The 17,355-nt window shown below is 38.8% G+C and overlaps 2 protein-coding genes across 3 annotated transcripts in view; both read right to left on the bottom strand.

The window, feature by feature from the left end:
• The window catches only part of neur (E3 ubiquitin-protein ligase neur), an 89,929-nt gene extending 89,018 nt beyond the window's left edge, over positions 1 to 911 (bottom strand). Inside the window, exon 1 of the mRNA XM_022078903.2 lies at positions 309 to 911. The gene's annotated coding sequence lies outside the window, so the exon portion shown is untranslated. The remainder of the gene's footprint in view (positions 1 to 308) is intronic.
• A 463-nt stretch (positions 912 to 1,374) lies between these two features.
• Arp1 (Actin-related protein 1) lies at positions 1,375 to 16,060 on the bottom strand. 2 transcript variants are annotated; one of them, XR_002545575.2, is made up of 10 exons: positions 15,921 to 16,060; positions 14,771 to 14,835; positions 13,303 to 13,504; positions 11,572 to 11,696; positions 9,660 to 9,803; positions 7,407 to 7,572; positions 6,577 to 6,750; positions 5,766 to 5,828; positions 5,433 to 5,653; positions 1,375 to 2,167 (listed from the first exon to the last, which is right to left on the bottom strand). XR_002545575.2 is itself a non-coding variant. In XM_022078915.2 (9 exons), the coding sequence occupies exons 1-9, from the start codon at positions 15,966 to 15,968 to the stop codon at positions 5,510 to 5,512; spliced, it is 1,131 nt and encodes a 376-aa protein (XP_021934607.1). In that variant the 5' UTR covers positions 15,969 to 16,060; the 3' UTR covers positions 1,375 to 5,509. The 2 variants fall into 2 exon arrangements, 1 of the variants encoding a protein (XP_021934607.1); XM_022078915.2 differs by having other exon boundaries at positions 1,375 to 5,653.
• Positions 16,061 to 17,355: the final 1,295 nt, after the last annotated feature.

Raw genomic sequence — 17,355 nt, 5'->3', positions numbered from 1 at the left:
TAATGGTAATACATCGTTCATAAATCACTGCAAATAAAGTGATTTATGTATGACATTGTATATTTTTTTGTTTACAGTAGGAGCATACATAATTTATAATTGAAATTAAGTAGGTTCGTACTGGTCCAATTTGACGCAGCCGGAAGCCCGTCGGAAGTCTTCCCGAAAAACCTGGCTCAGTAACCGAGAAATTGCGAGCCATTCTTCAAGAAAGTAACAGCGAACAACGAATATTTCTCGTCACTAACACATGCTATTACATTGACTGTTCTTACATTAAATCACAAAAGCTGTTCAAAGTGGCTTACCTGTGCTTGCAGGCAAGTTTCATGTCTCTTCACAATTTCAAAGTCTCGTTGCTGTGCGAGTAGATACCAATGACACCCCGAATTGTGTAGCTAAACGAGTCGAAGATTTCCTTGGACTATTTTTCTAAGAAAGCCCCAATCCCATCTATTTCCTCTTCTGTTAATACACTCCGTTTCCTGTTCTTTTTATCCATCACTGGTTCCGTACACGAATTTTTTTTTTCTAACCTATCATGCACTTGCTACGAACACTTGCACACAGCGGCACCTTCCATAGGATGAATAGCATTTGTTTCAACTAAGAACACATGTTGTTTGGTGCTGTATACCATATTAACAACGTCAATCTACTACGAGAGAAATACTGCAACTGATCTGACCGGTTAAACTCACTGGAAGAGAGCGCACCATTCAAGCTTGCATCGGCGTAATACTGGCCGAGCTCACTTTCCAAGCACGTGATAAACAGAATGCTCTGTATTTCAGCACGGAACAAACAGGTTGATGGAAATTTCGGTGTATTATGTTGGGTACAATGAATGATTTCATAGACAGCAAAAGATAAAGCCCTTGTTTGTGTTATACTGTTCTCTCAACAATCAGCTTTCCGTTAATAAATTAATCAACCAAGTAGAAAGAAAGCAACGTTTAACAAGATGTCCACGGCATCCGACCAAAGTTCAACTGAATAACTTGGAAAAAATAAAACATGTTCTTAACAAATACTATTAGGAATACAATTGCCAGTTAGAAAAATTAAAGCCAAAACACTTCTAATCTTTGCAGTATACAATTTATCAGTTCTATATTAGAAATAAATAACACACGCCACACGTCTTACTAGACTAGAACCGCTTTTGTACCAACATAGACCCGAACATAAAAATCGCATTCTAAATAATCAGTGTATAACTAATACCAACATATGAATAACATTCGAATAATTCGATAGAAACAAACAATCGAATGTTTCTAGAAATGTATTCCATTTATTCAACAGGCGAAGAGCCGTTTCATTCAGGGTACGTGGAGAAACGGGAGGGGATGGGAATGAAACGAACAAAAGTAAATACGGTTATGTTATTAGTTTCTCATTTTTCACTTTTAAAGGCCATATAAATCCTCCTGTGAAAGGAAAAGACAAGAATTTTTACCATCTGTTGCACTTATTTAACATGAAATTAGGGCGTTGTTAATAGAGAATTATCTATTACGAGTGTCGAAGATTACATTCTATAAGCTTCTTACAAGTAAACAGACATTTTCTGAGAAAAGCAATGATTCATCTTGTATACGAGGGTTTTAGTGAACACGGCGATGAACCTTCGGGTTCCATACAATCAAATATACAAGTGTAAGGAAACTGATACATTTGGAGCAATAAACATAAAGATAATAAAACACTATGTATAGAAGCAGAGAGCACTTAATAGTCTGGGGGCTTCTTATACAAAATTGCACAAACTTGCTGCCAGTCATTGTATTTTGCAGTGAATATAAGAAGTCTTGGCAGCTTCTACTTCAGTATGTCTTCATACTGATAACTGCTGTTACACTTTACTATATTCAATAAAATTCATTTACAATAGCTTAATAGTTCTAAATGTTACGTAGTAAACCAAAATACCACAAATGCTAGGGCTAAAAGAGTAGCCTGCTCTAAAATGATTTACCAGATGTGGTTAAGACTCCTGCTTTGCATTCAGGAGGTCCTGGGTTCAACTATCAGTCAAAAGACTGACTAATTGAGGCTCTTCACAGTTTTCCTTAGTCCCTCCACACAACTGTCAGGATACCTTAAATTAGGCCATGACTGCTTCCTTCCACGTCTTCTCAATCGACATTTCTTGCCTGAGATACTGAAAGCATCGTCAAATAAATTATAAATATATAAAAAATACCTAAAATTATAGCTGGGTAGAACAGAATTGTTGCTAGTTATTGTTCACATTATGGTTCTGGAACTTCGGAAGTTTCCTGTGAGATGGCAAGTATGTGTAATGGTTTCATGAGTGAATGCCCCGTAACTCTGGCATTACTTCTAGACTGGGGATCCTCCCTATTCCCCCGAGACCTATAATTACGTTTCATTTCAATAACAAGTGTTAGAAAACATTTATATGCTCAGATGAAAGAGATACTCTGGGAATACAAGTCAAAATCTACAGATGCCATCAACATGGCCGTGAGAACACATAACGACCGACAGTACTGTAAGCGATCATCTACTTCGCCAATAGCGTAACTACGTTGACAATTATGCAACGTAGAAAATAAATGTCATATCATTTGCATTGATTTGCTGTGCCTGTAGCATGCACTCGACACCCACTGGGGACTTCTGAAATTCCCTTCATAACCGATAGGATACAGCAATTTTATAAAAATGGAAACTATTAAATTCTTTCATAATTTAATACAAAGAGAAACAATTTCTTATATAAATTAGTAAACATTTATAAATTAAAGTAGTGCCATATACATTAAATTAAAATAATACAGCATGAATAATATTTGAGTAGTAAAACAGAAACTGCAAATTGTAATCCAGATAATTCTTCTAGTACACTACCATGTTGAGCTGAATAGATAACGTGCTAATGGAATGAATATGTTTCTCAACATAATAGTTACCTGTATATTACCATATCATATTATGATGGCGATAATAACCTTTTACAGGTAATTCCTACCCCCACTTAATGGTACCTGCACCTTGTCGTGGTGGTGGGGCTTGAGTACCTCAGTGACCCCAAGAGCTACCGGTAGGGCCTCCCTAGCCAGATTGGTCGAGGGGGAGAGGTCAGACTAAGACAGGTACCCTGGTCCTCCAGGTTGGGGGTTGGTCGCAAGGCTAACAACCTTGCGCCGTAAAAAGGAAGATGTTTCGAAACCTAGATCGAAGCCTCGGACAGACGGACCTAACAGAGGACCGAATGGAAGAGGAGAATTGAGGAGGCCATGGACCGAATACGGACCGGAGAGCCGAAGAAGAAGAAGAAGGTAATTCCTATTATTATTATGCTCTATATGTAACACGCATGTTTGACTTTCTGTTCTGTCACCAAACGCTTGATGTGAAATAGATCAAACAGGACCAGGATAATTAATGAATTAATTAATTGTGAATTTGATGAAAGTTTGTAACATCGCAGATATATCTTCACAAAGCTGTTGCTGATGTCTCTTCTTGGAATGAGACTTTTATCACACTTTTCAGTTCATTTAATTTTCATACGAGGAGGAGATGCTATGCACGAAAAGAAACCTCGGGGACATTTCGGGTTCTTATGGTGGCAAGTATGAAGGTGGCTGTGATCATGGAAGTTGTAATCTGGTTGAAACAGACCGATGTTTCAGAGGTGCCTAATGCCTCCATCATCAGGGTGGTATGATGCAATAAGCACCCCCAAGACATAAAATTTTGCATAGGAATCTCCAACAGCCATGAACAAGCGTGGAAACAACTTTAGGAAGAAGAAGCCAGACTGGTTACTTGTTTATAACGGATGCGAAATTAAGGTTTCCGTGTTGAACACCGCACCTCCTGAAAATGTGATAGAGACTCATTTAAGACTAATTACTAGTTGTAAACCCTAAGAAAACTTAACGAAAGCAAACAAAATTCATGGCAAGTCACTGAAGCCATTCTGCTTCTTCTTCTTCTTTAGCACTACGGCCCTTTCAGTGTAGCCTTGGCTTCTCTTTAGATTGTCCGAACGTCATCCTTTTCCAGAATTGGGTTGTTAACGGTGCCTAAGTTTTAGTTACAGGTTTTTTTCTTAGGGAAGCAAGAATGGGGTCCTGATGTTTTCCAATGGAGATGTTTCGACAATATAATGCCTCGGATACCAATCCTACAATAAGAGGATTCTCCAGAGCCAAGTCACGGATGCGCTCGCTGTATCCTCTTATGGTACGACGAGACAAATCTATGCCTCCTATGATTATGGGATCTCCTCCAGGACCTCGCCCTGGTGGACCGTGCGGCCCTGGACCTCCTGCGCTTCCGGCTCCTCCAGGGGTCCCCATCCTGTACTCTGCGTCATGGCTTTAACTTCAATACAAACTTGTTTTAAAAGTTGGTTCCTTTTTGGTAACTTGATCTTTAGATAATTTAACCTAACACGCATCCAACCGGACTCACAACTTCAAGCCATTCTGCAATTGCACTAAAAAGCCTCTACGAAACTGATATACAGCAAACCGTTCTTCAACAGGGATTCTTTCGTGCGCGTGAAAATAAATGTGAACAAGTATTTGCTGGAAGCGAAAAATTTCATTATACATGGTCTGCCAAACAGCTGTAGCAGCATACAAAAAAACCCTGCTACAGTTTAAAAAGCTAAAAGCGGTTTCGTTTTTACTAATGTATTTGAACACCAAAGTGGTTTTGTGCAGCACAGCAAATAATGGAAAAATTCAGCTCAATTAGCCACCCCATAATTTCTTCCTCCCATGTCTTTCACTACTTTTTAACCTCACCAAACTGCATTTAACTTGCGGTCTTGGTCTTGCTTACACTTTTAACGTGTTACATCGTGTCATACCGATTTCCTATATTTTTATGGGAAATCGGATTGGGACCCCTGGAGGACCCGGAGGTCCGGGGCCGCACGGTCCACCAGGGGGAGGTCCCATATTTTACTGTTTATGATATTTCCCAATGACAGTATCCCATAACAGAGGGAAATTTTAAATTTAATTGCTTCCCTAAAAAAGAATGACTTTGAAATGTTTATGTAAAGATTTAGAAGGGAAGTTGAAAACGAAACACAGATCATTACTATAGACCTGATAAACAGGTCAAATTAGATCAAATTCTTGTCTCTACATATTTGCATATGTGGAAGAAACTATTTTCAGCTAATGAAATGTGCATCATACAAATTAAACATTTCAGTTTGCTCTCAGTATTGTTTCATGCCTGCTCTTGACTAATGTTTCTTTCGCAAAGCATCTATCACAGACCCAAATTATTACCGTGACAGTTTTATTCTGCAGAATGATTACGAAGCTCTGATCCCCAAGGGAAAGTCAACACTTACAACAAGCAAATATTAAGGATATCACGAGCAACATGGATACTAATGTAATGTCACATATTTGAGGAGGCACAATTACTTTGTCCATATGTTACAAAGACCAAAGCCGTACGTCTACATCGCGATGACAGCACCCGATGTCCAATCCGCATCACTTCAGAATGTCTTCCGATGGACTGCACGTTGTCCCTCTTCATCATATTCCCTCTTCGATACCCACATTTTTTTGAACGTGTCAAGCGATGCTAGGATTGAGCCACCAATCCAAGTAGAGTATAGGCGTTCCTGGGGTGCTGATATCTAAAACAGAAATATTACCATAACGTTCGTAAACACGTGAATTTTCCCCTTAAACACGAGTTATTCAAATAATATAAACATGGGAGTGAAGAAAATACGTTACTTAACTTACCCTTATCTTCATGTCTTTTGGAGCTAATTTTCGAATTTCTGATAACAGTCTATCACCAAATCCCTGGAATAAATAAATTAAAAATACATGACCAGGTAACATAAAACGAAAACCTCGTTGCTAGCTTAACACTAACAGTGCATACAGAAATCGTCACCTAGCGCTGGAAAGATATAGATGATTATATCATACAGCAAGCAAATTTACATTAAAATATATTTATAATGTGCAAGTGTAATAATTTTGTGAACACAAACATACTGAAGCTTCACTTATGGAGAATGTTAGATGCATTTGATGGGACTCCAATTTGGGTCCCAGTGTTTATGGCATTTTTTTTTGTACCATCGGGTCGGAGCCGACCCCTGGTGACATGAACAAGTTCCCTCTGATAGGGACCTGTTCATATGTTTCCTCGGCAAATGATCCAGAAGTGGTTTGCCATTGCCTTCTTCTGTGTGTGAATGGAGTAATTGTTGGGATGCTACGGAGAAACCGGGGAAGCCCCGGAGGAAAACTACATGATACCTGGACCACAGCCTCGCCCAACACAAGTTATAAATCCAGGCACCACTGGGAATCGATCCCGGGACCCCAGGAATACAAGGCCAGCGTTCTGACCGCTAGACCACCGTGGCGGTATGTTTATGGCATTACATTGCAAAATTCAACTTTTTTCTATACGTGTATAGCTGCAGGCAGAGACAAAAATATCCGCGATGGGACCAGGTTGTCTCAGATGTACTTAAGGTTAATATAACAACAAAGAATTTATATACAATTTTATTTAATCGAACTGAATCCAAAGTACCTTAAATAACGTAGAGCCTCCTGAAAGGACGATATTCTGAAATAATACTTTGCGAAGGTCCAAGTCAGATTTCTGTATGGAGTACAGCAAAACTTCATGGAGACCCTCATATTCTTCTCCGATGAGATCTGGCCGGAACAGAACTTCTGGGGCTCTGAACCGAGCAGGACCAATCTACAGATGAAGGAATCATAAAATACTTCACTAAAGTATCTAAAGATCTGCATAATTAATATTTCGGAAACCACACAAACAACAATTATGCCTGTATTGAATTTAAAATACGGTAAACAGGACACGAGTTTCCCTAAAATCGACATATCGTCATATGTTATTACTTAAACGGTGTGCACAAATTTTGTTTGTGACGCTTACTGGTAAGTTAAGGACGACAATGGTACTGGACAAATTTTCACAGGCCTTGTGAGACTTCAAGTTCTCACAGCTGTAAGTATGAAGATGACTGTCTTCTGGGATGTCGTGCCATGAAGTTTTGTAGAAAATGCCTCTCTTATCCTCATTCCAACTTGGAGCTGCTGTGACAGTCAAACTCTGCGGAGTTCCTGGTCTATTTGACTTCAATTTGTCAATTCAAAGTGCCTCCTTGTCAAATTATTAAAATCCAGAACCACAAATGCTCCTTTGGAACACAAACAGGTATTTCTGAATGTGGTAATCCATTTCTTTGAATTACACATATTTTAAAATCGACAATTTTCGCAGCCCAGCGGGTTCTTTACTTCTAAACTCCCAACAGCGTTCCTTGAAGAAACTTCATGACGTTTCTTTGTTACCTAGTCTTAAATATAAAAATTAAAACAAAATAACACCTCTAATGTGCTGCCATCTGGAAGTGTGTATTGGTATTTCTCGGTTTCCACGGTTTCTTCCTTCTGAGGATTGTTTGCAAGATAACACGCCTTCTCCTTGATAGTTCGTACAATCTCAAATTCTGCTGTCGTACGGAAGTTAACTCCTTCTTTGCGTAACAGCAGCCTATATAGGAAAAGGTTACATATTATAAAACTCCATTAACAATATTCAACATCAGTGCTGATAACTGAATAGTTGTTTCATTATTATGGCACTGGATCAACTGCTGAGGTTTTAAAGTGATGGAAACCACATGGTAAGATGATTATGAACTTGGAGGAAGCACTGGTACCTTAGTTTCATCATATATCTGGAATGACTGAAGAAAATCACATTAGCAAGCTGGACAGTCACTGTCCAGCATTTAAACCAGGTACCTCCTAAGTATGAGTCGGCGACATTCATTCTAAACCAATGAACTTCAAATCTCCCTGATAACATTTTGAAAATGATCAGGAAATTTAAAGTTACTACATGATGTCATTATCACAATTAAGACTTAAGCACCGAGTTGGCCTTAGTAAAATGGCACCCTGGGGCAAACACACCTCTTTCCTGGTACTTTTGGAAAATTAAAATCTTTTTTGCATCAAGTGATCATTTGTTGAAACCAATAAATAATAATAACAACAACAACAACTCGTTAATTAGAGTGCTCGCCAACAGCTGTAGACTACGACAGGCAAGCACTTAAAATAATAAAATACACAAGGAAATTTAAAAATAAGGAAAAGTAATAAATTTTCTAGAATTACATAAGGAAAAGGTTTCCTCCAGGAAAACCACAATTCTACTAAAATATCAACACACTGGCACATTGGCCGCATTAGCAGACTCTGCTGACGGAATAGACTTTCCATTACCGCTTTTAGTAATTTAGTTGGTATATAGGGATCAACAATATCTATGATAGAGAAGAAGTTAATTTTGTCCTCAAAACATTAAAACGATACAAAGTTTTCTTAATTTTAAACATTCAAAAATCAAGTCATAATTGTGAGAAAAGTGACTGATGAAAATGACAAAAATATAAATTTGAAAATTTCCTTTCTATATTTTTCAACTTTACTGAAACCTGCCAACTGATGGTTGGCCTAGAATTACAAAATAATATATACACAGCTTGGTGATCTATTTGTGCTGTAACCGCCGAAAGCGTAAGATTTCCTAAGAAACCGAAGAGTGAAAGCAGACGACTAAAATCCCATCCCTGTTCCAGCGTCTCCTGAATATACGAAGTTGCTCGCTCTTGCTTTTAACCAATAGTCACAGCAACGAGCATAATAATAAGGAATTTTTTTTTTATTTAGTGTTCTGTCTGACGACAGGTCCATATGAACAGGATCCTTCCATCCTTTTCTCGGACTGGGACCTGTTCATATACGTTCTTGGCAGATGATCCAGAAGTGGTTTGCCATTGCCTTCTTCTGTGTGTGAATGGAGTAATTATTGGGATGCCACGGAGGAAAACTCCGTGTTGCCTAGACCACGGCCTTGCCCAACACAAGTTATAAATTCGGACACCGCCGGGAATCGAACCCGAGACCCCAGGATTACAAGGCCAGCGTTCTAACCGCTAGACCACCTCATCTTATTATTATTTAGTGTTCTGTCTGACGTCAGGTCCATATGAACAGGATCCTTCCATCCTTTTCTCGGACTGGGACCTGTTCATATACGTTCTTGGCAGATGATCCAGAAGTGGTTTGCCATTGCCTTCTTCTGTGTGTGAATGGAGTAATTGTTGGGATGCCACGGAGGAAAACTCCGTGTTGCCTAGACCACGGCCTTGCCCAACACAAGTTATAAATTCGGGCACCGCCGGGAATCGAACCCGAGACCCCAGGATTACAAGGCCAGCCTTCTAACCGCTAGACCACCGTGGCACGGTAATAAGGAATATAGATTACTAATTAGAAGCGCTGAAAGTAACACAAAAATATTGGGCAAATCATTGAAATTCTACAGGGATGACCAATAATGAATGTAAATTTAATGAAAGCGTCAATCTTACAAAAGATTGTAAGTGACATCCCACAGCTTGACTCATGGGTACTGACCGTGCTGTACCCGAAGATGGAACGATGCCAAAGTACGCAAGGAAAAACGAAATACTGAAATTATGTACAGAACACACATTATAATTGATCAAATTAAAACTCTTGTAACGATATGTGAAACTATAACAATTTCCTCTTGGTCATTCACACCTGAGATATCTCGACACGTCTCGTCCCGCAATATCAATCCTCATAATACTATGAGGCATAGCAAAACCTTCATAAATTGGGACAGCATGCGTAACTCCGTCCCCTGAGTCCAATACGACACCTGTCGTGCGACCCGTGGCATATCTGAAACAATTAAAATCGTGTTCTTGAAATGTGATATATCACCGGTATAACGAGGCTGAAGCACATCGACTGTCGATGGTAAAGTTTTAACAGTTTAAATATCTGAACTCTATTTCCTTTGTATATCTATGAAACAATTTTATTTGTAAAAGACAAGGGTAACTGTACGACTTATAACAAGTTTCATGCTCATAATACTAGACCTAGCTTCGAACATCATCAGTGTGTATACAAAACTGGGAATCCATAACGCAGGTCAACTATCACCGTAGGTAAATTTTATAACAAACTCCCAGCACACATTAATCAGATCAAAGACAATCCAGTCTTAAAAAGAAAAGCACAAACGTATGTTATTGCTCAAGCGAGGATTTTATTAATGATGATTTTATTCATACTGGTTACTGATCTGCTCTTATATTTAAAATTGTTAATCCTGTACATTCTTTATTGTACATATGATATTCCTAATATTATTACAGTAAAACCCCTCAAGTTGGACATCCCTGTATCCTGGACACCCCTTTATATTGGACACTTTTAATTGTTACCGGCAAATATCCTATAATTTTACATGTCCACAATACCCTATATCTTGGTCACCCCTTTATCCTGGAACTTGGTCACTTCTTTTGTTGTCAGTTGGACAGGTTCATGCACTTAACTCCGATGCTTTTCAGGGAAACTTTTTCAGTTATTTTGAATTTCTGACTGATGAATGCCTCCTCTCTGGAGGATTATCTTATGGACATTGAACCCATCATTGGAATGCATTGCAGAAGACACAGTTTCAACTCCGTCAGTACTGTGCTTGCATTTGAGTTCAGACTGCGTTAACAGAAATGGAATTTTTCTTTTTGCGACGGGGAAGCGAAAATTGGTGGAATTAACTTCAGAAAAATGTTATTGAGGCTGGGGTGTAATGTGCAATGCATGGGAGTGGGCTTCAAAAGATTATTATTAATACTATTGTCATTAATTCTTAATTGTAGTAAGCCTAGAGTAGTTAGTGTACGTACGTAAATAGATTATATTGTCATTGGACCACAATCTGATTTTTCTCTTTCCCTCTATCTTGGACACCTCTGTAAGTTGGACAAATTTTCGTGGAACCCCAAGTGTCCAACTTAGAGAGGTTTTACTGTATTTGTAATTTTCTGCTTCAGTGTCATGGTCTTTTGCTCTTTTTCCTTACTTTTTTTATCATTCTTTCGTGTCACATGAAAGTGATATGTATTAGTCTCGATCTGACGCTGTACTTTCCATAGGATGTTCCTTTGCTTATTGTTTAATAATACTTTCGTATGATTGTGACATGTCATATATCAATGTGAAGTGACCACAGAATGGATAAAAACCGAAATTGACTTTGTTTTACTGGTGTTTTTTGAATTGAGATTTTACTGTATGTTTCTATATAAGCACTACAGAAAGGGCTGTCCTAGTTAGTGTTCTCTACAGAGAAGAAATGAACCATTCTGGTAAGATACGAATTACATATCTCACACGTGTCTCATCTGCCTTATTACCTTGGTAGGATGTATGTCACTTTAAAAGTAAACATGATTTACTGATGTAAATAAGCATTTAGGACTTCTTTAAATTTTGGGGTACTGATCCATAGGGCTAAAACGTGACGTGAACTTAGTGTTTATAATTTACTGAAACTTACACAAATGGATTCCAAACAACTGTTCAATAGCACAAAGGGAGTGAATGGTGTAAGCGGTACAGTTTGAACGTACAGATGACCACAGATTTTACTTACAGGCTAAGAACAGCTTGCATAGATACGAAGAGCGCAGGAACATTGAATGTTTCAAAGAAAATCTCTGCAGCCTTTTCCCTATTCCGCCTCGGATTCAGAGGGGCTTCTGTTAATAGTACTGGATGCTGTAAGGGAAAAATGGAAAAACCCGTAACATCGCATCACACACAAAACTATATTTTCGAAATATGTAAAGCTTTTAATAATGTCATTATGCAAGAGGACAACAGTATCCCATTCGCCCTTTCACACTTACGTGTTACGGGACCAGCGGTTAATGTCGTATCACAGCTGCATATTAATAGATTTAACAAACTGTAACAGACGTCAATGTTTAAACCTCAAACACAGAAAGAGACTTATCTCTTGGGTATTTCTAAAGACAGGATGTATTCACAGTCACATTTCAGCATAATATATGTTTTATAATCTCGGCGGGAAATAAATAAAGTGGAAGGTAACATTGCCACATGTCAGGGCTTAGAACAATAGGAGAGAGAATTTAGAAGTGTGCAGAATATAATAAATTAATACTGGTGAAATGAATAATTGTGACTGCAGATGAATAAAGCAGTGATGGACATTAAACTAGTCCATACAGCATACCTTGAATCAATTAAAGCCATAATTCTTCCAAATTTCTGCCCTCTGGCACGTCTTCCTCTTCTGATGCAATGCCTGTTACCATATACGAGGCGTGTCCACAAAGTAAGTTTCCCACTCGTCCCACAGCTAGCAAACCTTATATTGCGCGAAGCGACTGTGCGTACGTGATAGAGCAATGACGTAGCATGGCGCATGCACTAACGGCACCTCCCGCGTTCTCACAGTAGCATCGTTGCAGCTGTTGAAGATGGAGGTTCTTATTCCAGCTCCCGCCGACTGTGAAGTGCGGTCAGTGATAACGCTAGGCCGCACACCGCTCGACGGACAGCAAGTCTCCTGCAGGAGTTCAGCTGGGAGGTGTTTAATCATCCACCCTACAGCCCGGACCTCGCTCCCAGTGATTTCCATCTTTTCCTACACCTCAAGAAATTCCTGTCCGGTCAGCGTCAGCGTTTTGAGAATGACAGAGAGGCGGAGATGGTTGTCACACAGTGGTTGCAATCCCAGGCGGCAGACTTCTACGACACAGGTATTCAAAAGTTGGTCCCACGGTATGACAAATGTCTCAATTCCGGTGGCGAATATGTTGAAAAATAGCTGGACACTTGCTGTATCTGTTGCAATAAATATTTCCATGAAATTGTGTTTTGTTTCTGTAAACGGCCCCAGGGAAACTTACTTTGTGGACGAGCCTCGTAAAACCCTGAAAACATACCCGACCTACCCTGAGGTCATCCATTCTCTACCCTGACATCAGTCATATGTAGCCCTACAACAGATTATTCCACCTCAAATAGATGAACTTTTTTCTGCGAAAAGGACAACGTAAGAAAGAATGGTCGCAATGCAGTATTACCTATTCTGTATCTAAAGAGCACAACACAAGTTATAAATTCGGGAACCGCCGGGACCCCAGGTTTACAAGGCCAGCATTCTAACTGTTAGACCACCGTGGCGGTACTTATGAATCTACATGGTGTCAAAACCCAGATCATCACCATCACCACCGTGAAAACCCTCAAATCTCACTCATCAGGCTGGCTGGTCCCAATATTAAATTTCCTGTTCTATTAAACAGAAGACAATCTTAAGACACGGATTATAATTTTTTTTTTAAAAAAGTACCTCTTCTGAGAATGTTTGCAGCTGGTCTTTGCTATATATGTACTGCCAGATCCTTTCCATATCATTCCAGTCTGTCACAATGCCATGTTCCATTGGGTAACGGATGCTAAGCAAACCCCGATGTTCTTCAGCTTTAGGGCCAACAAACAGATCTCCCTCTAGCGCTCCAGCCATCACGCGGATGTGCTTTGGCCGTCCAATACTAAGTACAAATATAAAATATTAATTTCATTAAATGTGAAACTTTTACACAAAACATTTTCCAAACTAGTTAATATTTATCAAAAAAATATATCTAATTTTTCCCATGACAAACAATTGTTTTTTCTTGTTACCTAATTTAGACAAAACACAAATTAGTCCATGAAGCAAAGATAAAAACTGCTCACATAGCCAAGAAATTCCCCACCTTCTTTATTATTTTATTATTATTATTAGTGTTCTGTCTGACGACAGGTCCATATGAACAGGATCCTTCCATCCTTTTCTCGGACTGGGACCTGTTCATATACGTTCTTGGCAGATGATCCAGAAGTGGTTTGCCATTGCCTTCTTCTGTGTGTGAATGGAGTAATTGTTGGGATGCCACGGAGGAAAACTCCGTGTTGCCTAGACCACGGCCTTGCCCAACACAAGTTATAAATTCGGGCACCGCCGGGAATCGAACCCGAGACCCCAGGATTACAAGGCCAGCGTTCTAACCGCTAGACCACCGTTGGCCCCCCACCTTCTACAAAAGTTTAATTACAATGCTCACAAGAGCCTGCCAATTATTCTTATTCTTAGCCAGATGAATTCATTCTACATTCCCATCCTCTATTTCCTTCAGACCAATTTTAATACTATCTTCCCATCTATGTCTTCCCTACAGGTTTTCTGACTAAAATTCTTTATAAATTTTTCAATGTTGATAACATGCGTAAAAACACTCAACACCATACGTGGTGAGTGGAGGAAGCAAGGTACACTTCAAACTTCACCTTCACTATACTGTGAACTGCAATGGGTTAATGTGAACGAGACCCCCGCACTAACTCTGGCTGGCTTCTCACTGTGGAGACCTGGATTCAATCCCAGCCGACTTCAAGTGAGATTTGTGATGGACGAAGTATCACTGGAAAAGGATTTCTCAGATTCTACAGTTTCTCCTGCTGATAATTATTCCACTTTTGTGCACAGTGAACCAACATCTTTAACATAGTCTTCTAGGATCTATTCTTCTTTCGGGCCTATACCAAAGGGCCTGTTTCAGTATTCATCCTTCTACATGTTCTAGCCGGGTTCGAGGGTTGGTAGCCCTCCCACAGAAAACTTTACTTACTCAAAAGCTTCAAAATCAGTAAAAGAAAGTCATGCATGTATAATCTGCAAAGTGGATAACTGGGAGTTTACTGACTTTGTATTAAATTTATATGGCCTTTTCCAAACAAACGATGTACGGAGTATGAATAAATCATCATCAACTTACTAATTTGGGAAACGGCATTTTGGTATCTGGTCTCCCGCAAAACCTGCTTTGATCACCCCTGAACCCTGAAACAAACAAATCAATATTAATTAAAACATAATTTTTGGAATCTTTACTTCCGTGCTGCGTTGGCTATGGCTCTCAGAATGCAAACAAACTTCGTTCTTTGCCACCAAATAGTTTACTTCATACTCTTTCGAAATTAAAGATTTTGAAGATTTCTGTCTTCTGGGTTGTTGCACTGTGTAGTCTGGTCGATGTTTACCAACGTTTCAGAGGTCATACTGCCTCCGTCATCAGGGCGATTAATGAACCTAGCCCCACACCCTATTGGCAGGTTTTAACACAAGAGTATCTTGCAGAGAAATGTTTAAGAAATTAACATATTCTCCCTTATGAGTGAATTTCTACTCTCATTACTGTCTTTTGTTGTGGACAACATGGAGCAGTTCTAAACAAATTGTGACCCACAAAACACAAATACAAGGCATAATCATGATCTTCATCAGCCAAGAATTAACCTGACTAGTTATCAGAAAGATACTTCTATGCAGGGATAAAATTATTCAATACTCTTCCACTTAGCATAAAAAGTTTAAATCATGACACACATATTTAACCCAGCACTAAGAGGTTATCTTTTATCTCACTCCTACTATGCAGAAAAATTTACTTCAACTGAAAATTATTAAGTACTGTGAATATTCATGTAAACAGCTGTAATAAGTATCGAGTTGAAATTTTGTCTTTGGTATTTTAATGTACAAAGTGCTCATTTACATATTATGTCATGTTCCACATCCTTGTCTTGAATGAACGATTTACGGAAGGTCAATATATTCTAATTCTAGTTTTAGGAGTGCTCGCCATTAGGTTAGGGTGAACGTAAAGAATTCTCAATTATTGCTATGCTTCGTATACTATAAGAAAGCTGTTACTAACTTTTCAAAGTAATCTATGAGAAATTTGAAATTTATTATAGAAAGGAAAGGAACGTTTTAAATTAACACAGAAAATGTTAATGTAGTTACAAAGGAGTTGCCAATGTTCCTAACATGGCGATGTTGTAAAATTTTTTAGGAAATCATATTTACTGCTAAGAAAACATGCAGCTGCTTACATAATTTGCAACTTTTCAATAACGACTTACATTATCAATAACTACGGGCTGGTTAACGATAACATCATACGGTTCCATCCTATTAATATACTAAACAAACACTTCTCTAAAACAACACCAAGTCACAACCCGTCCCCTATCTCTGACGTCATATCCTAGCATAGCATCCATGGTAACTTGAATCATTCTCGTCCATACTTTTTATAGTTATTTAACGATGCTTTTTCAGTAGCTCAGTCAATACAGCGTCGAACATTACACAAAATAATATTGAAACTCTATTTCAAATGCTTTATAAAATGTTTTTTCTCGTTTAAGTAAGTGATGTACCTCATACTTAACAGAATGGTGTGAATCATCAATATTAGGGTCTTTAATTGGGCTTATGTGAAGTCCTCATAGATAGTAGTACAGACATCACACTCAGATTTTGCTCGTGTGGTATGTGTAATGTGCATTTAGGAGCATGACATAAAAGTTTATAAAACTTCAAAATGTCATCATTTTCAAAATTTAAATTTAAAATTCCAACGTCGACAGCAATTCAAAAATAAAATAAAAATTAACTTTCATCAAAGTTCCTAGCAAACAGATAAATTAATAATTTAAACAAAGCAAAAAAAAATTGCTTATTTATAGATGGAGCAATACCATCTACTTTAGGATGGAAGCAGCAAGGACCTCTGAAACGATAGTAAACGTCTACCACACTACGCGGCGCTACAACCCAGAAAAAACCATTTTCATGATCACCGCCGTGAAAAACTCAAATTCCCACTCATTACATCGACAACAGGCCAGTTATGTGCTGAACTCTGGTGGCCAAAGTCGGAACTATGTCTCAAGCTACACAATGGTTAAGCCACACACAAACAAAAGTAACCATGGTAACAATGTTCAGAATTTATAATTCCTGAAATCTGCTTTTGAAGAACAGTAAATTTCTCTCTGTTCATAGTACTTCCATAAGTAATAAATTAGTATCTTATAAGATGTCGGTCGAAAACATAACTGACAATTTTTTTTAATGCTGTGAATCTTGACTTACGTCATTGGCCGTGAAGTCCTGCGGCGTAGTGAACTACTTTTCCGCCGAGTGGCGTTGCCCAGGCTGCGTCCAATGGTGGCGAGTTCACATTGCACCCGGAATGATGATAAATATGAGAACGGAGTAGTTGTTGGGATGCCACGGAGAAACCGGGGAAGCTCCGGAGGAAAACTCCGTGATGCCTAGACCACGGCCTTGCCCAACACAAGTTATAAATCCGGGAATCGAACCCGGAACAAATATTTAGGAAGTACATTTTCACAGCGGTGCCGTGTAGTATGGTAGATGTTTATCAACGTTTCAGAGGTCATACTTACCTCCGTCACCAGGGCGGTGCTTTGTGGCCTTTACATAGGACGCTTCTAAGTTGTTATGGTTCATCAAAACCATACTATACTCCAATCGGAATTTGATCAT

This window comes from Zootermopsis nevadensis, unplaced genomic scaffold (assembly GCF_977971745.1).
Source record: "Zootermopsis nevadensis isolate Lab colony 2312 unplaced genomic scaffold, Znev_1.0 Znev_ptg000016l, whole genome shotgun sequence".
Taxonomy (NCBI): Eukaryota; Metazoa; Arthropoda; class Insecta; order Blattodea; family Termopsidae; genus Zootermopsis; species Zootermopsis nevadensis.
The sequence above is the reverse complement of the archived record's forward strand: the minus strand, read 5'-3'. Positions and strand labels throughout refer to the sequence as shown.

Bases quoted from the DNA above. Each gene is read 5' to 3' on its own strand.
- Arp1 (XM_022078915.2), bottom strand. From the start codon at position 15,968: ATGGAACCGTATGATGTTATCGTTAACCAGCCCGTAGTTATTGATAAT. The intron at 13,505-14,770 runs GTAAGTTGATGA...ATTTGTACTTAG, and splicing joins AAATGCCGTTTCCCAAATTA to TATTGGACGGCCAAAGCACA. The intron at 5,829-6,576 runs GTACTTTGGATT...TATTTATTCCAG, and splicing joins GAGGCTCTACGTTATTTAAG to GGATTTGGTGATAGACTGTT.